General features: G+C 32.3%; 1 protein-coding gene across 13 annotated transcripts; it reads left to right on the forward strand.

Moving 5' to 3' along the window:
• The first annotated feature begins 16,289 nt into the window (after positions 1-16,289).
• LOC115709630 (probable alpha,alpha-trehalose-phosphate synthase [UDP-forming] 9) lies at positions 16,290-21,535 on the forward strand. Of its 13 annotated transcripts, none has more exons than XM_061112026.1 (7): positions 16,345-16,790; positions 17,068-17,151; positions 17,556-17,795; positions 17,890-18,042; positions 18,246-20,317; positions 20,436-20,709; positions 20,807-21,535. In XM_061112026.1, the coding sequence occupies exons 5-7, from the start codon at positions 18,336-18,338 to the stop codon at positions 21,125-21,127; spliced, it is 2,577 nt and encodes an 858-aa protein (XP_060968009.1). In that variant the 5' UTR covers positions 16,345-16,790; positions 17,068-17,151; positions 17,556-17,795; positions 17,890-18,042; positions 18,246-18,335; the 3' UTR covers positions 21,128-21,535. The 13 variants fall into 13 exon arrangements, with proteins under 13 accessions (XP_060968017.1, XP_060968010.1, XP_030493636.2 ...); XM_061112030.1 differs by lacking the exon at positions 16,345-16,790 and adding an exon at positions 16,797-16,943; XM_061112034.1 differs by having other exon boundaries at positions 16,290-17,151; positions 17,890-18,038.
• Positions 21,536-25,718: the final 4,183 nt, after the last annotated feature.

Here is a 25,718-nt window from a genome sequence, read left to right on the forward strand (position 1 = left end):
GGATTTCCCGGGATTAGGGTTTTGAATTATGTAACTTACCCGGTTTCAAAATGTGATTAGGGCATCCATCTAGCACGAGATTTCCGTTCAGGTCGGCCAGCACGTTTGAATTCAGAAAACAGGTAAGAACTGAATATAACGTGTGATATAAATATCTGGGTGTATGTATATGTATGATATATATATGCATGCTATGTGTATCCTTGTATGTGTTTGGGTGATATCATAGCGACACAACCATTGTGTCGGTTCAGCAGTACAGGCATCGTACTGGTTAAGAGTGTTATTCGCCCTGGAAAGTATGTTTTGGTACTATCATAGCGACACAACCATTGTGTCGGTTCAGCAAAGACAGCATCGTACTGGTTAAGAGTGATATCATGGCCAATCATACTTTTGGATGTTATTGATGATATCATAGCGGCACGAACATAGTGCCGGTCCTACAAAGACGATTATAGTGTTAGTAGGAGTGATATCATGATCAGTAGCACAAGCAGCTAGAACGTTCTTGCTCATCTGTTAAGCCCTGTAGATAGGTGTATGGGCGCCTATTTACAGGTCGGAATTTATGTGATATGTTATATGCATTTCTTACTGAGTCTGTCGACTCACAGTTTCTACTTTCATGTGTAGGTAAAGGAAAGGCGAAGGCTGAACAGGAGTGAACCTGAGCTCGGGTGAGATTGTACATGTCAAAGCAGCGCGACCTGGAGTGTTCGGTCTCGGGACATCTGGGAATTTTTATTTTGGTAGTCGCTGTGCGACCTGTAATAAATGTATATTTTGAAAAGTTAATTTTACAAAGTTTAAAATCGGGATCCCGGCACTTGTAAATATTTTATTATATTACAAAGTTAATATTTAATGCAAAAGTTTTAATTTGACACGTTTTTCGAGAAACTTCTTTGATTAGCAAAGATTGCACAATAATTGAAAAAGCACTGTAGCGTGCCTTAGCATTAGGGCGTTACAGTTTCATAACCATTTTCTTTCAATGGATTTAAACTGTATGAGTTTAGTATTCTGTGACCAAAATCCACTTGCACTATTCTAAGAACTCTTTGATGTAACTAAACTTAAATCATCAAAAGATAAAACCACATATTTTATAAATCTATGGCATTTGTATCTTGTTCATAGTGGTTTTGACAAGATCATTCTCTGCAAAGAGTTAATATGCCTATATCCAATGAAATTAAGTTCATCTCATTGGCAGATGGATGTACATTCAGGGGTGGATATGAGTCTTCGTTGTATTCTTAAAACGATCACTCTAGATTTTACCTTATGCAAAAGAAATTTGAAATGTTTGAAAATTTTCATGAATTTCTAGCAATGGAAAGTGGTTAAAGATCTTGCGAACTGATAGGGGTGGAGAAAAAGTTAGAAGATATGCAGTTCAAAGATCATTCAAAGATCATTAATTTGATTTTGAATTATATCCAAACTTACCTCCCCAGAAATTCGAGTTGCATATTGATGATTAGTTACTAGTTGTTGCCTAAATCTTTATATGGTAATGAAATTTCAGAATGATGTAATGGTTGTATACTTAATGTAAATCATTACTAGATTCATGGATGACCTAATCAAAATCTTAAGAAAAGCTAGAACTGCTAACCTTGGTTTGCATGTTTGTCAGCTATTCTAAGTGATTAGGGGTGGAGCATCCCATAGTCATTAGACAAGAAAGTGTTTGTTTAAACAAATACTACTTTTCTAAGAAAATGACTAAGTCTGACAATAAAGTAGCAAATAAAGGAGATATTTTTTTCTTAATTCCAAAAGTGTTCCATCATCTTATTTTACAAGATGATCCCACTGCCTCTGTTGTCTTAACACAACTGAAGAGGTCTATACCATTTAGTTTTTCTTTGACATAGTTCACGGTACCTTGTCGTAGTGGGAGAGTTTCTAGGAACTCACCTTCTTATAACTTGGAAGACACTAGTGATTAAAATCCATTGTGAGTTTAAACAAGTAATGGATTGTCAAGATAAGAAACTAAGAAGAAAGCCAAGAGAACTACGGTTTGATCCATTCACATGGAGTAATCTAAAGTTTTCTAGTACAAGGACATGAAAGGAAATTTTCGTTCGTAAGTCTATTCAATGGACTTAACAAAACTTCCTATTCCTAGTATTGTAGGTTTGAGTTTATCAAAACCTATGGCTTGTGGTATACCTGGTAATTACTTACTCTAATGCATGCATGAGATGCTGATGCATTTTCTTTCCAATGGAAATCTATAGAAGCTTCACAACTTCTTAGACATAGATTTTATTTATCTAAGGAAAAGTTTCAACTATTCCAGAGAAGATAAAGCCATGAAAGAATTTCTTAAATCAACAGTGAGAGGTCTCAGATATGCTTTAGTATGCCTTAGACCAGACACATGCTGTTGAGTGGGAGTAGTGAGTAAGTATCAGATTAATCCAGGAAAGGAACATTGGAAGACAATCAAGTAAATTTTAAGATTAAGAAGAGGAACTATATGTTAGTCAATAAGAGTGGTTTTGAAACTCTTAGACTACACCACATCAGATTTCGAGACTTGCCTGTGTGCTAGAAAGTCTGCTGATGAGATGGTGATTACTTTGGGGGTGGAGTAGTGATTTTGGAGAAGTGTAAAAACCTATCTGAAATCTCTTAGTCTACCAGAAAGAGACTGAATGTTAAAAGTTGCAGGAAAGATACTTATTCAGTCTAAGGAAAGTTCTATACATTTGTGGCAGTGTTCCAACTTGCCTTAACTACTAGGGTTACTTCCTGTATAACAAAAGAGTAGTTGCCCAAAAGTATAGAATCCAGTATCCCAAAAGAGTAGACATATAGAGAGGAATTTCACATTATCAAGGATTTTGTGATTAAGGAAGAGTAATGGTGGAGAAGAGGTTGTGTTTAATTCAACCTGTCAGATCCCATTACGAGGAGTATACTACTATTACACTTGATTGGTATATCAAGGTGTTAGTGATTATTTGAAATGCACTTTTTGTTTTATATTAGTGCAAGTGGGAGTTTGTTGGGTTTTATGCCCTAAATAAAACTCATTTCATATAATCAGATTTACTTATTAATAAAGATCAGAAATAACATTTTATGTTGCATGGTTCACATGATTTATTTCATGATTATATGTGTATATAATGTATGAATTTTTTTTAAGTCTAGAACATATGAGTTGGTTAAAGATTATAGTGTTGTCAGCACAGTGGAATATAATCTTTATTATATGTTCAAAAGTTGATTCCCTGATTTGTCAGAACACTGGATTTAGACTGACATGGTATAATCAGCGATAGGTATTCTTACACCTTGGAAAAGTGTTATGTCCTTTCCAGGACATTGGCAAAGTTTATCAGTATCGGATGTATGGAGTATACATCGGAATGGACCGATATTGAACTTTGAATTAGATTTTGAAACTAACCGTAAACATCTATTCAATTCAATATCATAAGTTGATCCTAGATCACATGATCGAAATCCTGATATGGTTAGGCTCAATTTCAAGAGTATTATTCGTGTTCTTTGATTTGTTAGTTAAGCCTAGTTTTGTATCAAGGTAATACGTACATTTTGGGAACACGGTAATACAATTGAGTGGGGGAGCGCTAACATAAATATGGAATCTATAGCTTCTATTTGGCAAATAGAAGTAAAGGATGATTTCCTTCGAGCTTAACCAAACGAAGATAAATGGTGGAGATCTCATTTCACTTAGGTGAAATATCATTTATACAGGGTTAAGTGTTTTAAGGATAAAATACATTGTAGGGTGTTACGGTAATTTAATCCTGTACAGTGTAAATCATCTATATAGAGGATCATTGATCACATTAGGGTTATAACAATGGATAACTAATGACGTGTCTATATCGTGGAACATATAGAGCGTTTCTATATGACTGAGAGTGCAATTCCAAGTTCTAAGTGTGGATTCAATGAGGAATTAATAAGTTAGGGAATTTACTTGGTAAATTCGGTTCGACTTATTGGAAGCTCGGTTATATAGACCCATGGTCCCCATACTAGTTGAGGCCATACTGCTTGTAAGACTCAGTTAATTGATTTTAATTAATCAATTATAATTCTAAAAGTTAGACTATGTCTACTTTATGAATTCTCACAGTTTAAGGATGAAATCGTAAATAAAAGGGTTTCTAGGTTTAATTATTAATTAAGAGACTTTGTATGTCTAATTAATAATTATTTTAAATGACAATATTATTTAATAATCTATTTTAGTTATTAAATAATTAGTTTTGGCATTTAAATGATTAGAATTGGAAAAATGGCATTTTTGGAGAAATTGAAATAAAATTGAGGAAACTGCAAAATCCAAGTGAGGCCCATTTTCCCTCTATGGCCGAGCACTCCTTTGTGTTTCCCAATTATTATTTTTATTTTTTAATTGCCATGTAATTGCTAATCAAAGCCTAGCTATAATAGGAAAGTGGTGGATCACACTAAATAAGGCAGTTAATTGATTACACAGTAATTAAGGAAACTGTTTTATTTGGAAAGTTGTGCTCTCCCTTCTCCCTATATAAAGCAACCTTTGTGTCTCTTCTCTTGCATGCTATCAGCCACGAAATTGAGAGAGAAAAATAGAGAGAAATTTCGAAATCCTTGTGAGATGAGTAGTGCCCACACACATCAAGTGGTATCTCAATCATAGTATGGAAGACTATGGAATTTCTGCATCAAAGAAGGAGAAAAGAAGATCCAGGTTCAGATCTTGGTGATGCTCGCTACGTAAAGGAATCAAGGGCTAGAGATCTGAACGGAAGGAGTCATAATATTCCGCTGCACCCACTGTAAGGTTTTCTAACTTTATATGTGTTTATTTTCATTGTTTTAGAATTCATATTAGGTTGTTAATCCAACATACTTGTTAGTAAATCTAGATCCTCGTAAAATAATTTCCAACAGATCTGACTTTTGCATTGAATCTGTCTTCATATAAAATGGGGAAATAGGTCATTTTAGAGGAAAAACAACAAGTTGGTGCATAAATAAAAGGGCCTAGCGCCCAGGTTGACACTTGGGGCTAGGCCACAAAAAATGGAGTTTTCCTAGAATTCTTCCGAGCATCAAGCGAAACTTCCAAAGGGGTAGAATGGGGACCCAGTGCCCTGGTTGACATTGTTGGAATTATTTTACCAGGATCTAGATTTACTAACAAGTATGTTTTTAACATCCTAAACATGAACTTCGAAAACGATATGAAATAAACACATACAAAGTTTCAGAAACCTTACAGTGGGTGCAGTGGAATTATAATGGCTCCTTCCGCTCAGATCTCTAACCTTTGTATCCTTTCTGTAGCAGAATATCACCAAGATCTGAGCCCGGATCTCTTTCTCTTGAATTTGGATTCTTCACAGCCTTACACACTATGATTGAGTACCACTTGATGTGTGTGGGCACTTACTCTAATCACTCTAGGGTTTCGATTTTGAAGAGAGGAAGAGAGAGAGAGGGTTTCAAATTAGGTAGAGAGAAGGTGGCTCAAAATTTTACTGAAGGAATGAGTTTGCATCATCTTTTCCTTTGAAGCCATCACTATCTATTTATAGGAAACCACCTAGGGTTAGGTTAGATTTATTTGACATTAAAATAATGAAAATATGGTAAATTGCTTCCCAAGTGGCCGGCCATGGATAGTGAGCTCCACTTTACAATTTTGTCATTTTTCTAATTTTTCATCTTATTTTCTCAAAAATGCCATTTTTCCAATTTAACCACTTAAATGCCACATCTAATTATTTAATAATTAAAATTAATTATTAAATAAAATTTCCATTGAATATATTTATTAATTAGACTTAATAAAGTCTCTTAATTAACGAATAAACCTTAGAATCTCTTTTCTTCACAATTAAGCCCTAGCTTAGTGAAAATTCATAAACTAGACATAGTCTAAATTTAGAATTATAATTGATTAATTAAAATCAATTAACTGAGTCTTACAAGCAGTATTGTCTCAACTAGTATGGGGACCATAGGCCTATATATCCGAGCTTCCAATAAGCAGATCTAGAATTTACCAAGTAAATCCATTAACTTATTAATTCCTCATTGCATCCACCATAGAACTTGGAATTGCACTCTCAGTTATATAGAGCGCTCTATATGTTCCACGATATAGATACGCTATTAATTATCCATTGTTATAATCTCAATAATCTATGATCCTCTATAGATGATTTATATTGCATAGGGATTAATTTACCGTTACACCCTTCAATGTATTTTATCCTTAAAACACTTAGCCACCTATAAATGATATTTCAGTGAACTAACATAATCACTGAAATGTGTACTCAACCATTTATCTCTGTTTAGCCAAGCTCGAAGGAAATCATCATTTCACTTCTATGTCCAGATAGAAGCTATAGATTCCATATCTATGACTAGCGCTCCCACTCAATTGCACTACCATGTTCCCAAAATTTACGTATCACCCTGACCCAAAAGTAGGCTTAACTAACAAATCAAAGAACATGAATAATACTCTTGAGATCGAACCTAACCATGTCAGGATTAAGATCATTTGATCTAGGATCAACTAGGTGATATTGAATTGAATAGATATTATGGTAAATTTATCATATCTAATTCAAGTTCAATATAAGTCCCTTCAAATGCATACTCCATGCATCTAACCCAAGCTTTACTTTAACCAATGCCCTGGAAAGGACATAGCACTTATCCAAGGTGCAAGTAAACTATGTTGTAGATTATCATATCAGTTAAACCCTGTGTACTGATAAATCTAGGGATACATTTAATCACATAATCTTGTTTACTTTCGACTATGCTGACGATACAATAAGCAGGAATATCAATGTGATAAGGGTCTAGATGAATTTATAAATCAAATAAATATATAAATGATAACATGAACCAAATGACACACTAAATAAGTGATGAAAGTACTTCTATCTCTTTATTGATAATTGAATGATAAAGATTACATTGAAATAGAGTTTTATTTAGGGCACAAAGCCCAACAGACATATGGGACTAGGCCCTACACCTAGGTTGACATTTTGTCAACTTGGGTTGCTTCCAATTCAGATCAACAAAAAGTGCTCTAGGCATCTTATTTGTCATCACAAATAACAAAGAATCAAGTAAACTCAGAGAGAAAACCACAAACATGAGTCCCTAGAAACAGGGCCAGCGCCTACGTTGACCTAGTGCTGGGCCCAGCACCCAAGTTAAAAATCAACCTGGGATGCTACCTTCAATTGCTTAACTGCCAAATATGATCCAACCATTGAATCTGGCATGGTCAAACTTAGGGGGACACACCCCATTCTAAGTTTAGAAGCCTTGGAAGCTTTGAAAGTATCAAAAATAGAATCATGGGAGCTTAGTTTTAAGGCCCTAGCGCCCAGGTCAACATTTGGTCTGGTTCTCTGGGTTTTGCTTATCCGAATCTGATGCAATTTTCACCATCCGTCAAGTTTTTCACAAGTGCAATGATCCATGAAGTCAGATTAGCTAAATTCACAACTTAATTTTGGCTCATTTGAAAGCCGAAAGTTTCGAGTCTTCTGTTTCTACAAAATAGCAATATCACCGAGAAGGAGTGACCAACTTCACCAAAACATATAAAAGGACTAAGAGGTGTCAAACCATCACTTAGGCATCTCAAAGGACTTCCCTTGGACATTTCTACACCTTTACAACGTCCATGTTAATGTCAGATGTTAACCTGGGCACTGGAATGTCAACCTAGGGGGTGCTAAAACCTTAACTACCTTTAGTAAAATGACCATAACTCATTCAGTCTTCATTTAATGCGATTCAACTTGCGTTTTGAAGCTATTTAAGCCCTCTATGATGTCATGTCTCATACATCAGGAAAAATTCTGAAGCTATCATTGCCAAAATTCACCCCTAAGGGAGTTCCAAAAATAAGCTTCGAGTATCTCGTAGTGGGACCTGCTAGACACCGAAAATTAAATATCTTTACCAGAAGCTATTTTTACCATTAGATCATCATCAACGATGGAAAAAGATTTATTTGTGTTTTTATCTCCTATTTTTGTGGGTCTCCTTCACCTATAAAAGGAGATTTCCCATAGTTTATTTTTCACATTCACAAAACTATCCACAAGGTGAGAGCATCTCTCTCTAGACTCTCTCTCTCTCTCTCTCTCTCTCTCTCTCTAGAGTTTGGAGTTTCTAATACTTAGCCTACTGCAGTAATCATCATCTCGTGAGAAATAAAAACTCGAAGTAGACGTAGCCCCATTACTATCGCGACATAGGGGTAAACTACTATAAATTTTGTGTGCCTCTCTTATTAATTACTTGACAACTTATTCATTCTCATCAATCTAGCGAGTAGATGTTGACACAGTATTCTTTGTTCTCAAGTCAATACAATCTAAGGGGAGTATGCTATTACCGAACTAAAGGGGCCAAACCTTTTTAAAATCTTGTGTTCTTTATTGCTTACTGATTTTGCTCTGTCTTAATTACATTTTTTATTATTAATTAACTCACTGTCGTTGGCTAAAAGCGAGGTCAAAGTAGGTACCTGGCCGTTAAGTGTGTAGTCATTATCTACGTGTCATTTTCTTATTGGTATATTATGTTAGAGATTTTATAACAATGGAAGAAAATCAAGATTTATTACAACTCTATTGTAAAATAATACAAGGACTAAAATAAGAGATTGATTAAATATATGTTACAATACATATATATATACACTATATATATTACATATATATATATGAAATGTAGAAGAGAAGATTACAACACATGTAATATAATATATGTATATATATAACAAGAGAATAATATATATATATAAACACTCACTCACAACCTTGAGTGTAGATTAGTGGGGATCACCATGACTTGAACAAGGTATTACACCTTTGTCCAAAAGCTTATTTCCCCCTATCTCTAAGCACTAAGGGAACTCTCTAGAAAATAGCTTTGGGAATTATCAAGCCTTTTAGGGTTTTCTAGCAAAGTGCTTTCTTGATAGAAAACTTCATCTCACTCAAATGAGCACCAAAGACGTCCTTTTATAATGTATAGGTGATCACTTAGAATTCAAAATACACAACACTTATTTCTCTCATATAAATGAGTATTAATATAGTTTGTAACAACTATATTTCATACCATTTGAATCCTATCATCAAATTGTGTAACAACCCTTTTATTACACTAATAATGTGTGATCAACACATGAGTTACAAGTGACAACAAATTGTAACTCCTCTTCAAGTAACAACATGTAGGTTACAAAAGTGTAGGTTATAAAATCATAGGTTACACATTTATTTACCATACACTTAATATATATTATTCACATAATATTATATATTACCACATTTTAATCTACATATTATTATATTAAAAATAATATAACAATCCCCCACTAGATTAAAATGTGTGACACACTTGTAACACACTTGTAACATTTATTTAATCAATCAAAATATTATATCAAAATATAACATTCCCCCACTTTGATTGACTAAATACACACTTTTAAGAAGTCTTGCTTAGGTGCATTAGATAAAATGTCTTTCGACTTGAATTTTATTTTAGTGTAATTACCACAAAGTTTGATGAAATTTTGGTTGCCGTAGCATTGAACCATTATTCCTTTAATACAAACCGGTGATAACACACACACCCTCGCTAATGCTCACTTGAGACCGCATGTCTCGCTCTTGCACCGTTAATGGCCATGTGCAAAATTCCAATTCATGGACTCTCTAGAGAATAACTCCCAATTCTCATAAGAGGCGGCACCACCTCTAGTCCATATAGGTGGAGTTTTAGTGTCTCATCACTCTTTAGACACTTCTTAAGCTTAAGTGAGTTTTCTTAAGATTAAGCTCCATTAAAAAACCTTTCGATTTTAACCCTCAATTTTCACAACATGTACTCATTCATAGGTGGGACAATTGAGTACCATATTCACTCTATTGACTTGTTATTACCTATTGAACTTAAGACTAGATGTTTACTAGTGTTAAGATAGGTTACCATCAATGAGAGAAACACTAAGGGAGTTTAGGTCCCATCCCTCGAAAATTCATGCTTTAATCTTGTACGGAGATTAAGCGATTTGTTATAACCTCTCACTATTGATTCCATGTGAATCATGCATGCCAAAATATAGTGTTCACTTTGTGACCACTTTTCTCCTTAAGTACTTAAGCTTTGAAAATTCAATCATAAAAGATTAATTTTCACACAACTCAAATTCTCAATAATTTTGATACCAAGCATATCAAAAATACACCAATTTAGACACCAAACATGTCTAAATTCTCATATTTTATTTTTAGACACCAAGTATGTCTAAACTTTCTCATATTAGAGTATACACCCCCACACTTTCACATTTCATTATCAAGACAATATCTTGATTTTAAAATATAGAAGACCACTTTGTCTCTATAACTCTTTTAATTAATTTCCTTCTTGAAATTATTTTCACTTAACTTTGACATCAAAATATGTCAAAATTTTACATATACACATAGCCAAATTAGATTTAGAATTTGAATTCAAAATCAAATAAATTAATCAATACTGTCTCAACACATTTTGATTAAATTTGTGGCTCACCCCCACATTTTACCATAAAGTGTATATAAAATATCACTTTTGTGTATTTTCCTCTTCAAATGACTCTTTAAGGCCACTTTAAAAATACCATTTGACATTTTTAGTTTTCTCAACAAAACTAAAATATCAAACTCACATTACTACTCATAAAATAATGTGATTATTTTACTCATAATTTATGGTTATCTCCTTATTGAAATTAGCCCAAAATTATACCAAAGTTAACAAAATTCTCAACAATTTTGTTCAAAACTTTGATCATTTAAGATTCAAAATTGCTTCTCCAATTTTGTTATCTTTTCACTATTTTTGAATCCACATTGATTCATTTACTTTTGAGTCCAAAATTGCTCTTCCAATTTATGGCTCATTTCACAAGTTTGGATTCACTTTTAATCCATTTGTTCTTGCTTATGACAATGCAAGTCCAATAAAAGTGTAACTCTTATAGTCTACTTTTTCTTATCTCAAATATGAGATGCTTATCTCTTATAACCCAATAAAAGATGTAACTTCTCAAAAGCCATCTTTTATTATCTCATAAAGTGAGATGTTCACTACCAAATTGAAAAAGAATTTAAAATATTCTTTATTCACAAAATAGATAATAATAATTTCCACATCAATAGCAATAAACAATATTATACTATTACTATCAACATTATTATCATACTATATAACTCATACATTAATATAATATGTATGTTACTAATCAACATCTTATATGTAACATACACATGAGATCAATATTAAATTCACAATATATATGTTACATATCTCATATATATATAGCATATATACTATAATATACATATATATCATATACACATAATATATACATTAATTACACAACTATATATGTTACATACCTCACACATATATAACATATATATACACATTAATATACATGATATATATTATATACACATATATAACATATATTATGTATGCATGTCTCATATAAATACATAAAAATAATTATTTCTACATATTTAATCTCACTAATATATATTATATCACATGCTCTACATATATATAATATATATTACTCATATATATACATGTTATATATTATATATCTCACATATATACATATAATAACATATAAAATTCAAATATCATATTATATATCACTATATATATTAATATGATATAAACACATGATCATGTATATGTCACATATATATAAGTCATATATATTACTATCATATAAAATAGTAAATCACATTATATATCACCATGCTCATCCATGAATAGTTTACACACAAAATCTCTTATCCTTGTATTCTCTCAATCTTGATTTATCACCTCTTCCATTGAAAAGGAATAAGCTTTTGATTGTTAGAGATTTTATAACAATGGAAGAAAATCAAGATTTATTACAACTCTATTGTAAAATAATACAAGGACTAAAATAAGAGATTGATTAAATATATGTTACAATACATATATATACACTATATATATTACATATATATATATGAAATGTAGAAGAGAAGATTACAACACATGTAATATAATATATGTATATATATAACAAGAGAATAATATATATATAAACACTCACTCACAACCTTGAGTGTAGATTAGTGGGGATCACCATGACTTGAACAAGGTATTACACCTTTGTCCAAAAGCTTATTTCCCCCTATCTCTAAGCACTAAGGGAACTCTCTAGGAAATAGCTTTGGGAATTATCAAGCCTTTTAGGGTTTTCTAGCAAAGTGCTTTCTTGATAGAAAACTTCATCTCACTCAAATGAGCACCAAAGACGTCCTTTTATAATGTATAGGTGATCACTTAGAATTCAAAATACACAACACTTATTTCTCTCATATAAATGAGTATTAATATAGTTTGTAACAACTATATTTCATACCATTTGAATCCTATCATCAAATTGTGTAACAACCCTTTTATTACACTAATAATGTGTGATCAACACATGAGTTACAAGTGACAACAAATTGTAACTCCTCTTCAAGTAACAACATGTAGGTTACAAAAGTGTAGGTTATAAAATCATAGGTTACACATTTATTTACCATACACTTAATATATATTATTCACATAATATTATATATTACCACATTTTAATCTACATATTATTATATTAAAAATAATATAACATATTAAAATTAATTTTTAAATAAAAACAATTAATGACCTGGACCAATCAGGACTATCACGTGGTCATTGACTTGACACTTAATGGACAGATACCTACAAAAATTCTAGAAATATAATTTAAGTATTTAATAGCAACCAGAACAGAAGTTAAATTTAGGTATTTATGCTGGAAATAACTTTTTAATTCTTTATAAACTTTTGGTAATCATATTATATTTTTATATAAATATAGTACTTTTATCAATATCTTTATAATTTTTATTTTTAAGGCTGCTTTTATTGGCTTTTATGTTTTTTTTTTCTTATCATTGTCCCTTTTCTAATTACATATCGTTAGAAAGGTAGTATTATTTCTTAAAAAAAAAAAAAACTTCATCCCTTTTGTAATTACATGTTCTTAGAAAACTAACCAAGATATTCATGCAACTATACAATAAAAGTAGTGAAAAGTAGAATAATTTGTATTTTCTCTTCCTAAATTATTTTTTTAACACTCTCAAATTGTCTCTTAAAAGATATTTTTTGTTAATAATTCATTCGAAAATATAACAATTACATTAGAAGTGGATAATATTTAAATCAATCTAATTATATTAAACCAGTCTAAATTCTAATCCAATTACAAAAAATTGAATATTTAATTATAATTGAATTGAATGTAAATTACAAAATAAATAAATAAATAAGATTTACCGAAGTATCAGTGGGGAAGAAACTTATGAAGCTAGTAAATTAATGAAAAATACTTATAAGTATCAATACATAAGAGAAATATTTCAAAGAAGAAACATATATAAAATAACTAACTAAATATAAAGTATATAACAATAAAGTAACACATATTAGAAAAAAAAAAAGAATTATTTCATATATTATTTTTTAATATATTTTTTTATTTTTACAGTTTAGGTTCCCGTGATTTTTATGTAGATTTAGGTTGTGATTTAAGTTACTTTATTAATTGCTTAATAATTTACTATATAGATTTTCGTAAAAAATATATAAAAAAAATTATTTTAAAGTATAAAAAAAAAATAACTGTATATAGAGACACTTTTTATGATTGGACATAAGCATCACATCATCAATGTTTTTATGACTGCATGTAGAGTCATTGTTTTTTAGAAAGAGTGACTTTCTTTACACAATGTTTCCTAAAAAATATTTTTTGTTGGTAAATAAATTTTTTTTATGGTTATAATTTGGTGAGAAAATTTATTAAACGAAATTGGATCTTGCACTAAAGTTTCACCTTATTTACATATTTTCTTAAATGCCAATTAAATTTTAGGATATTGGCGGTTAAATTACCTGAACTTTACGTTTTGTAATACTTAAACACAAAAACCAAAATTTTGGCGGCACAACTACCTAAACCCTAGTTCCGTTTTGTTCTGCACACCTCCGTCCAAAAATCACAGTTAAGTGCCACGGTGGACTGTCCACGTGTACACACTTGTACACGTAGCAAATTTTTAGTGGTCCACATAATATTAGTTTTAAAAAATAATTATAAATATTTAAAAAAAATTAAAAAATCAGAAAAAAAAGTAATTTTTTTTTTCTTTTTACTTTTTTTTTTTTAATTTAAAAAATTAAAAAATTATTTTTTTTTTACTTTTTTTTTTTCCTTTTTCTTCTTCTTTCTTCTTCTTTCTTCTTTCTTCTTCTTTTTCTGCAGAAACCCTCCCAGCGCTCTTTCTCTCTCTCGTCTCACCACTAGAGCCGAAGCACCGTCTCACCACCAGAGGTTGGTCGAGAGATTGGGTCGGGGTTTGGGGTTTTGGGGCTTGGTGGTTTTGGGTTTCGGGGTTTCAGGTCTTGGGGGGTTTGGGTCTCCAGTGGTGAGACAGTGCTTCGGGATCCAGTGGTGAGACGAGAGAGAGAAAGAGGGCTGGGATGTGGTGAGACGGTGCTTCTGTAGGAAAAGAAGAAAAAGAAGAAGAAAGAAGAAGAAAAAGAAAAAAAAAAGTAAAAAAAAAATAATTTTTTTAATTTTTTTTTAAATTAAAAAAGTAAAAAAAGAAAAAAAAATTAATTTTTTTTTTCTGATTTTTTAATTTTTTTTAAATATTTATAATTATTTTTAAAACTAATATTACGTGGACCACTAAAAATTTGCCACGTGTACAAGTGTGTACACGTGGATAGTTCACCGTGGCACTTAACTGTGATTTTTGAATGGAGGTGTGCAGAGCAAAACAGAACAAGGATTTAGGTAGTTATGCCGCCAAAATTTTGGTTTTTGTTGTTAAGTGTTACAGAACATAAAGTTCAGGTGGTTTAGCCGCCAATATCCCTAAATTTTTTGTCTTTTAAACTTTAACATGCAACAAATTATATTCCCTGAATTTTTCTGGTCGCTAAAAATTCTCCCTGAACTATTGAGATTATTAGATTTAAGGACTTCTGTGTGATTTCTTTCAATTTTACTATTTTAATGATTATTTATGTAGCAAACTATGCTCCCCAAATTTTGATATCTACCAAATTACATCTTTCGAACTTTGACATGTACTAAATCATGCCCCTGAACTTTTATTCATGTTAAACTTTTTTTACTAAAATAGGACAAAAGTCCTTAAATCCAACAATATAGTTCAAGGATAACGACCTTAAAAATTCAAGAGACATAATTTAGTACATATCAAAATTTGAGGTGCAAAAATCTTAATTAGTTATACTTAGTAATCAATTTTAATCTATTACAAGCCATTAATTAATTACTTGGCTTACTTGTCCTAAAATGAATTTCTCAAATTTTTCAAATGAAATAAAATAATATTTGGACACAAGTCTACTATAAATTAAATTGTTATATTTTAATTATTAAGAAATGTGCCAAACTCCTAATTAATTAAATTCCTCCAAGTCTTTTTTTAAGAGACAACATGAAGATTAGTCCAAATTTCCAAGTTAGTTGTTAAAATTTTAAAAGATTTGTTCAACTTTGTTGCCACTAGTCTTTCCTTATCCATTACCACGAGATAATTATTTTTTTGAAAAGTATTATCATATATAAATCAATTTTAAGGTTTGAAGGGAATGGTCATTGGTCAACTTGATTTAAATACTAAAAAGGACAATGGAACTAGTTGGTATGGACTAAAAGAACACTATTGAAGGATAACATATTTTTATGTAGAAAATAAAGACTCCTCTTGTGGTTGTGGCACCTATATTAATATATATTTAATTATATAAATAGATTTTCTTTTGGTTACCAAAAAAATCCATTGTTGAGATTTTAAGAGTAAATTATCAAACACCCAAACGCATCCTATTTTCTATACTTTTGATACGTATTTTTTGATATAGTCAAATTAGTTACTGTTTTTTACCAGTTCCATGAACTTGACTTTAGTCTTGAGAATAATCATTCCAAAAGTTTGGGCTAAGTTAGGATAAACTCAAGAAATATTAGGAAAATTCCAAGTAAAGATGACAAATATATAAATTATATAATATAAATTAAAAAGGGTAGTTTTGAAATAAAGTTGCACTATATGTGCATTTTTTTGAGGGAAGAACAAAAACCCCGTAAAGACTATAACGTAAAGACCAAACCAAAAGTGTTTGCATTGCAATCCAACTGTTCTGTAAATTCTCTCTCTAGTTTTTTTTTTTTTTCTTGACTTTCTACGTTAAAATCTTATTCAACCGTTTAACAAAAACCTTTCATGAAATTCTTCTTCATTTTCTTTTCCTTTCTGTACCAATATACTATTTATTTTTTTGCTAAAGAAATAAATATGTTATTTTGTTTGGGTATGTAATGTAAGATATTTAAATTGGTACGTTTCGAAACCATTAATAAAAGCTTTCACAAATCTCACCGGTTTCGAACCTAACACACACATATGTATATTACATATATATTTATACAATACACACTCTGTTTCTCATACAACTCATACCCTCTTCAATATCTTGTATTTAATATATTTTTAAAATAAAACCTTACATATGATATATGCTAACATTAATCTTTATTGGATTGGATAAGACTCTCTCTCTCTCTCCCTCTCTATGTAAGTTTTCTCTGACACCCCTTCTCAGAAATTTCTCTCTGTTCTTTTTTTTTTCTCGTTGTAATCTGTCCATTTCTTTTCCGAGAAAGTTATATGAGAAAATGGGCACTTGGAATTTTCTGGGTTATTGGGAATGAGTTAGCTTTCGCGATGGTCTACCTGCTTCCTCTCTTTATTCTATAAACATTTTCTTGTGTTTTCTTAGAAGCCAAACACTATTCTGTACTTTGTCTATTGTTGTTTGATTTTTTGTTTTTTATATAATCATTTTGCACAGAGATTCTTTTCTTGCTGTTCTGACATAAGTAGTCCTAGAAGCTTTGTCTAGCTGAATCAGTGATCCCAGATTCCCATATTTCAGGTTAATTCTCTCTCTCTCTCTCTCTCTCTCTCTGAGTTTTCAGATTTTCTTTTTGGCCTTAAGCCTTACTCATTCTGTTTGCACATAAAGATTACAGAGAGTTTATTGAATTTTTTTTTCATACTAAATATGGATCGGTACAAGCTAAATCATGAATAGAAAAACAAAGATCTCTTATCGAAATTTGGAAAAGTTAAAAAAAAATGACTCAGTTGCGTGACAAGTAATTGTTTTCATCTGTTTAATTAATATTTTTTAAAAAAATAAATAAAAAACTTTGAATAGTCTTTTGAGTGTGAATGTCAATAATTTATAGTAGATAAGGTTGATTGGTTGAATAATATAGTACCATCACATTAATTGAAATTTATTCCTTATAGTCATTATTTTGTATTTTTGTACAGAATTTGGATTAAGCTGATATAGAATCGATTCTTCTATCAAGAATTTAAAATCTGCTCAAAAGATGGAGGCTTGTGGATTTTTGTTTTTGTAATTGTTTAGTTTTAAAGGAATACAAAGACTTTCTTATTTTATTTAATTTAATTTATGGACACAAGTCAAATAAACTATATTTGGCCTAATTTGAGAATATGGTTTATCCTTATTGGCTATCTGTATTCATGACTTACAAGCCAGATAAGGTGTGGTGATATAAAGTTTTTTTTTTCTTTGTTTGGAACTAAATTATGTAAAATAATGCATGAGAAAATTGTGTTTTTTCTGAATTCCTTACAGATCAACTGTCTCTATCAATTTTGCCTTTGGTTCTTAATCTGTGAGAAAACTAGAATATTCTCAGTGGAGCTTCCATCTTAAAAGATAAAGAGAATTTTTTTAAGTATTAGGAGCAAAGTTTCTTACCTTCCTCCAAGCTTAATCAAAAAGTAGGTATGTTTTGCAGGTCCATGACTTTTGTTTATTATTTCTTTCTATCTATAGATATGCTTAGTATTGTAACCCTTTGATTATGTTTTAAGGATTAGCAGTAACAACTGTATGTTATGTGATCAATTATTGCCTTTTATTGTATTGATTTGATTATGTTTAGGAATAGAGCATTGAGTATTTTCCTTTCACATCACTTTCTACAGGTTTTTGAAACTACACTTTTGCTTAGCACTTACAAGAAGCATTCACATTACCAAGAAGAGAACTCATAAGAAGAGATTATATTTGCAATAATGTTTTCGAGATCTTGCATTAGTTTGTTGGAATTGGCCTCAGGGGACATGTTGAATTTTCCACCAACTCCTAGAAATCTTCCGAGACTGATGACTACCGTTCGAGGAATTATGCCCGAGATAGAAGGCAGTGGAGGATTACAGTCTCCTCCTCCTCCTGATTGCTGCGAAAAGATAATAGTTGTGGCTAATTTTCTGCCTATAAATGCTCAGAAAGATGTGAATTCAGGAAAGTGGTGCTTTAGTCTTGATGAGGATTCACTCTCATTACAACTTACAGATGGTTTCCCACCTGGTACAAAGGTTGTTTTTGTAGGATCTCTCAAAGTTGAAATCGATATTAGCGAACAAGAAGTTGTTTCTCAGAAACTTCTTGAGGAGTTTAATTGTGCTCCTACTTTCCTTCCTTCTGATATTCAGAAGAAATATTACCATGGTTTTTGTAAGCAATATTTGTGGCCTCTTTTTCATTACATGATGCCAATGTGCCTAGACCATGGTAATCGTTTTGATCGCAAGCTTTGGCAGGCCTATGTTTGTGCTAATAAGATGTTTGCAGATAAGGTTATGGAGGTGATTAATCCAGAAGAGGACTATGTATGGGTTCATGACTACCATCTTATGATCCTACCTACATTTTTGCGAAAGCATTTTGCTCGGGTGAAGCTTGGTTTTTTCCTTCATAGTCCATTCCCCTCTTCAGAAATCTACAGATCACTTCCTGTTAGAGATGAAATTCTTAGAGCACTACTAAATGCAGATTTGGTTGGTTTCCACACGTTTGATTATGCTCGCCACTTCTTGTCCTGTTGTAGTAGAATGCTTGGTTTGGAGTATGAATCCAAGAGGGGATACATTGGAGTTGACTATTTTGGCCGGCGAGTTAACATTAAAATTCAGCCTGTGGGGATTCATTTGGGATGGCTTCAATCCGCACTTAATCATCCGTTGTCTTCCACAAAGGCTGAACAGATTCAACAACAATTCAAGGGAAAGAAGTTGATTCTGGGTGTTGATGATATGGACATTTTTAAAGGCATTAGTTTAAAGTTCTTGGCAATGGAGAAACTTTTGTTGCAGCGTCCGGAGTTGCTTGGAAAAATAGTCTTGGTTCAAATTTTGAATCCTGCAAGGAGCACAGGGAAGGATGTTCAAGAAGCTAAAAGGGAGACATATGTGACTGCTACAAGAATAAATGAGGCTTTTGGTTTTCCAGGCTATGAACCAATTACTTTGATAGACCGCGATGTTCCTCTATATGAAAAAACTGCCTATTATTCTTTAGCAGAGTGCTGCATTGTGAATGCTGTTAGGGACGGTATGAATTTAATGCCATACAAGTATACAATATGCAGGCAAGGAACTCCGAAAATGGATGAAGCTCTAAGTCTTTCCTCTGATTCCCCTCGAACTAGTACGCTCGTTGTTTCAGAGTTCATTGGTTGTTCGCCATCTTTAAGTGGAGCAATAAGGGTGAATCCATGGGATGTGGAGGCGGTAGCTGATGCACTTAATGTGGCCATCACAATGCCTGATGTAGAGAAGCATTTGCGGCATGAGAAGCACTACAAATACATCAGCTCCCACGACGTGGCTTATTGGTCTCGTAGCTTTTTTCAGGATTTGGAAAGAGCTTGCAAAGATCACTACAGTAAACGATGTTGGGGAATTGGTTTCGGTCTAAACTTCAGAATTCTGTCTCTTTCACCAAGTTTTAGGAAGCTTTCGATTGACCATATTCTCTCATCGTACAGGAAGACTAGTAGAAGAGCAATATTTTTAGATTATGATGGAACAGTAGTGCCTCAAACTTCCATCTCCAAGCCTCCAAGTCCTGAAGTCATTTCTGTTTTGAACAATCTTTGCAGTGACCCGAAGAACATTGTGTTTATGGTTAGTGGCAGAGGGAAGAAATCTCTTGGCGAATGGTTCTCTCAATGTGAGAATCTTGGTATTGCAGCTGAGCATGGATACTTCATAAGGTAGGTTCTTTTGACATACAAGAATTTTAAGTTCCACCATTTAAGCTACTTAATAGTCTCTTCTTTTAAGCTTGAAAGTGAAATTGAATTGGTTTATAACTCCTTTTGATTCTTATAGATGGAGTAGAAAATCCGATTGGGAAACCGCCCCCTTAGCTGCAGATGTTGAATGGAAACAAATTGCAGAACCTGTGATGAAATTATATACAGAAGCAACCGATGGATCTTATATAGAGACCAAGGAGAGTGCCTTGGTATGGCACCATCAAGATGCTGATCCTTATTTTGGATCTTGCCAGGCTATGGAATTGTTGGATCATCTCGAAAATGTCCTTGCAAACGAACCTGTAGTAGTTAAGAGGGGACAGCAGATAGTTGAAGTAAAGCCACAGGTTCGAACGAGCTCTTTCTCATTCTCATACTCTCTTTTAGTACTTTTTTTATTACATTTCCATGAGAGTTTCACCACTCTGTTTATGATAACTGCAGGGAATTACTAAAGGACTTGTTGCAGACAAAGTCCTTTCTATGATGATCAATGAAGGGAAGCTAGTAGATTTTGTGATGTGCATTGGAGATGACAGATCTGACGAGGACATGTTCGAAAGCATATCAAGCATAGCTTCTAACTCATGTCTCCCTACAGTTCCCGAGGTATTCGCCTGCACTGTTGGCCAAAAACCAAGCAAAGCTAAGTACTATCTAGACGATTCTGTAGATGTCATGGCACTGATTGGAGGCCTAGCTGCTTCAAGTCTTAAATCAAGGTCGAATACAGCTATTCAAGTTTCTCTAGAAAATGTTGTTTAAGAAGAAAGCAGTGGCTCTTGTACAGCAGCCTTTACAACTACAACATGGATTAAAACAGTTTTATAATTGGCGAGAATTGGTTGTGTGATTCGGTGTTTCATCGAAAAAGGACGACAGTACAAGGAAGTGTACTACGGTGTTTGGTTTGTGTCAATAGTGACTTACAAATACTTGAATCTTCGATAGTGTGAGCACCATATAGATCAGTAAGTGCACATTTTTAACTTTGTAGTTTTCAGCAGAGGGCTCAGATTTTATTATAGTTAGTGTTTAGAGATAACAAGAGCATCATTAGTTTGTAAATGGGGTGTCTGTATGTATGCTCTTTATATGAAATACGATTCTTTTCTTCTTGAAAATGACAGTTATTCTTTTAGTGAAAATGGCTCAAAACTACAATTTTTCTTACTTGTTAGTTTGAAAACTACATACTAAAGGTGTAAGCTCAAAGCATATATCAGCATGCTTTTCGTAAAATGTTATTGGTACATTTTTTTTTTCATGATAGAAATTTTAAATAGTTTTTCAATGATTCTTCCAAATTAATGATAATAATTTTTAATCCTTTCATCTACCATTGAGTTTGCAAACAGTCGTTTGTTGATATTAATTGGGGGTTTAATATAACTATACACCTTTATGTATTTAATTAAAAAAAAAAAACTATAAAAAGTATTATGACATTTTTTTGTCAAAATACCAGATTGAAAAGATTTGTAACTGACATATCTAAATCAATTATTATATTTATTTATAAAATAATTACTATATTTTTCAGCCAAAAAAAAAAAATTACTATATTTATTTATAGAATAATTATAAAAATAACTATTATTATTAATAATAATCATTACATAAGATACAATATAAAAGGCAAAACACTACTGCTCTTCAAATTTTAAATTAGCATACAAAAGTGAACAGAAAAATGAAATTGACGTTAATTTTTGTTGTCATATACCTTGAGGTGTATATTTATGTTTTTTCTTTTATGCTGATTATAACATTTTGTCATACTTTTTATAAAACAAATTATACAGATTGGCCAAAACTCTATACATTATTTTTTTGTCACACTCTACACTATCATTTTTTACTGTTATTTGATGCAAAAATGACACTAATACTAAGTAGTATACACGAAAGACACTAATATTAAGGTATATAAAAATGATACTAATTATATCGATCCTAACTATATATGATACTAATAGTACATCTTTTGAAAAAATATTCACAGTGAACACCGAAAAGAAAGACAATATGACAGTAAAATATTTCAGAACACTTTTTGCTAAACTGGATTGAAAACATCTCATGTTGACAAAATGATGTCAACTTGGTAGTCGACCCTTTAAACCGAGCACATGAAATTCTGTTTTTGATACTTCTAAGGCTTCTAAACTTGAGGAGGGGTCTCATCCCCTGTTTTTGACCATGTCAGATTCAAAGGCCGCATAAAATTTGACATTTGAGCAATTGAAGGCAGCGTTCCAAGTTGATTGTCAACCTATGCGTTGGGCCCAGCACCAGGTCAACTTGGCCCTGGGCCATGTTTCTAGGGACTTGGGTTTGTGGTTTTCTCCCCAAGTTTACTTGAATCTTCGTTATTTCTAATGACGATAAAAATGTCCAAAACACTTTTTGCTGAGCTGGATTGGAAACAGCCCAGGTTGACAAAATGCCAATCTAGGTACTGGGCCTGCCCCCAAGTGTGAACCTGGGCTCTGGGTCCCAATTTTACCCCTTCAATTTTTTTTTTTGGTTCATGAAAATAGTTGAATCTCAATATTTTCTGAAGACGGAGATGATTGCTCAAAAGAATTCCTGAAAAACTCCACTTTTTGTGGCCCATGTTGGCAAATTGTCAACTAGGGCGTTGTGCCTTGTCATTTGTGCCCATGAATTGCTGTTTTTCTTCTAAAAGGATCTATTCCCTCATTTTTTTATGAAGACAAATTCAATGCAAAAGTTTGATCATTGATTAGACACTTGGAAGGCACCCAGATTGACAGATTGTCAACCTGGGGCTGGGTGCTCGAGGCCCCAAGCCTCGAGTGCTCAAAAATCAACTTGCTCCAATTCTGATTCTGATACCTCAAATAAGTCTGTGGTATGTCTAGTTGATTTTTCAATGTAAGTTTTAACCACTTTGCACTAAGACGGTCCTAGAAATTGAAACCCTAGTTGAGGATGTCAACTTGGGCACCGGGTGAAACCCTATGTGCCCAAGTTGGCTTTCGGGTTACAGGTTTGTGTAATTTCAGCTCTCGGGTCCTGGATTAGGTTGCTCCATGTCTTCATGGTACAGAATACTAAAGATAGTGAGCTGAATTTAAGTTATTAAAATCTGAACTTCTATTCCAAAGTTCCCGAAGTCAACCTGGGCATAAGGCTAGGGACCCCTCCTAGGTTGACTTGCTAGACTCGGGATCACTTAACTCTGAGATATCATCTTTTTTGCCATGTGTCAAATATTCATGTCCACATCATCAACGCTACTCTTGGTATAAACATTATTATTATTATTATTATCTTTTAAAAAATTGAGGTTATATATATAAGATAAACATTAAAAAAAATAAGGGTGTTCATCAAACCCCACAAACTGCCCGCACTGCACTGCACCGCACCGCATAAAACATGCAGTTTGAAATTATTTGCAGTACGGTTGCAGTTTGCATTTTTGTCAAACTGCGCGGTGTGATGTGATTTCTGTTGGGTTTTATGCCCTAAACAAAACTCATTTCAATATAATCAGATTTACTTATTAATAAAGATCAGAAATAACATTTTATGTTACATGTTTCACATGATTTATTTCATGATTATATATATATAATGTATGAATTCTATTTTAGTCCAGAACATATAAATTTGTTAATGATTATAGTGTTGTCAGCACAGTGGAATATAATCTTAATTATATGTTCGAAAGTTTATTCCCTGATTTGTCAGAGCACTGGATTTAGACTGGCAAGATATAATCAGTGATAGGTATTCTTACACCTTGGATAAGTGTTATGTCCTTTCCAGGGCATTGGCAAAGTTTACCAGTATCGGATGTATGGAGTATACATCGGAAGGGACCGATATTGAACTTTGATTAGATTTGTTAAAATTTATCGTAATATCTACTCAATTCAATATCACCTGTTGATCCTAGATCAAATGATCTTAATCCTGATATGGTTAGGTTCGATCTCAAGAGTATTATACATGTTCTTTGATTTGTTAGTTAAGCCTACTTTTGGATCAGGGTGATACGTACATTTTGGGAACATGATAGTATAATTGAGTGGGAGCGCTAACATAAATATGGAGTCTATAACTTCTATAGGAATTTAGAAGTGAAACGATGATATCCTTCGAGCTTGGCTAAACAGAGATAAATGGTGGAGATCTCATTTCACTTCGCTGAAATATCATTTATACGGAGCCAAGTGTTTTAAGGATAAAATACATTGAAGGTGTAACGGTAATTTAGTTCCTATTCAATGTAGATCATCTATTAGAGGGTCATTGATCAAATTAGGATTATAACAATGGATAACTAATGACGTATCTATATCGTGGAACATATACAGCGTTCTATATGACTGAGAGTGCAATTCCAAGTTCTAAGTGTGGATTCAATAAGGAATTAATAAGTTAGGAAATTTACTTGGTAAATTCGGTTCGACTTATTGGAAGCTCGGTTTATAGAGGCCCATGGTCCCCATACTAGTTGAGACCATACTGCTTGTAAGACTCAGTTAATTAATTTTAATTAATCAATTATAATTATAAAGTTAGACTATGTCTAGTTTATGAATTTTCACTAAGCAAGGGCAAAATTGTAAGAAAAGAGATTCTAGGTTTTATTTATTAATTAAGAGACTTTATATGTCTAATTAATAAATATATTAAATGACAATATTATTTAATAATTAATTTTTAGTTATTCAATAATTAGAATTGGCATTTAAATGGTTGAATTTTAAAATTGGCGTTTTTGAGAAAATGAGATGCAGAAATGATAAAACAGCAAAATTGCCTAAGTGAGGCCCATTATCCAAAGCCCATGGCCGACCACTCTTATAGATTTTATCATTTATTTTTTCATTATTTTAATGCCAAATAATTCTAACTTAAACCTAGGTGGTTACCTATAAATAGATAGTGATGGCTCACATTCACACTTAACTTTGTCAGATGAAATTTGAGCCTCCTATTCTTTCTATATAGCCGCCACTTCCTTTCTCTTTTCTTCTTCAATTTTGAAATCCTTGAGTGATAGAGTAGTGCCCACACACATCAAGTGGTATCTCAATCATAGTGTGTAAGATTGTAGAAGATTCCAAACAACAAGAAGGAGAATCAGCATCAAAGGAAGGAGAGAAAGAGATCCAGGTTCAGATCTTGATTATGTTCTGCTACAGAAAGGAATCAAGGCTAGAGATCTGAACGGAAGGAGTCATTGTATTCCGCTGCACCCAATGTAAGGTTTCCTAAACTTTATATGTGTTTATTTCATTATTTTAGAATTCATATTAGGATGTTAATGAAACATACATGGTAGTAAATCTAGATCCTGGTAAAATATTTCCAA

Source organism: Cannabis sativa, chromosome 3, assembly GCF_029168945.1.
Source record: "Cannabis sativa cultivar Pink pepper isolate KNU-18-1 chromosome 3, ASM2916894v1, whole genome shotgun sequence".
NCBI classification, from domain to species: Eukaryota; Viridiplantae; Streptophyta; class Magnoliopsida; order Rosales; family Cannabaceae; genus Cannabis; species Cannabis sativa.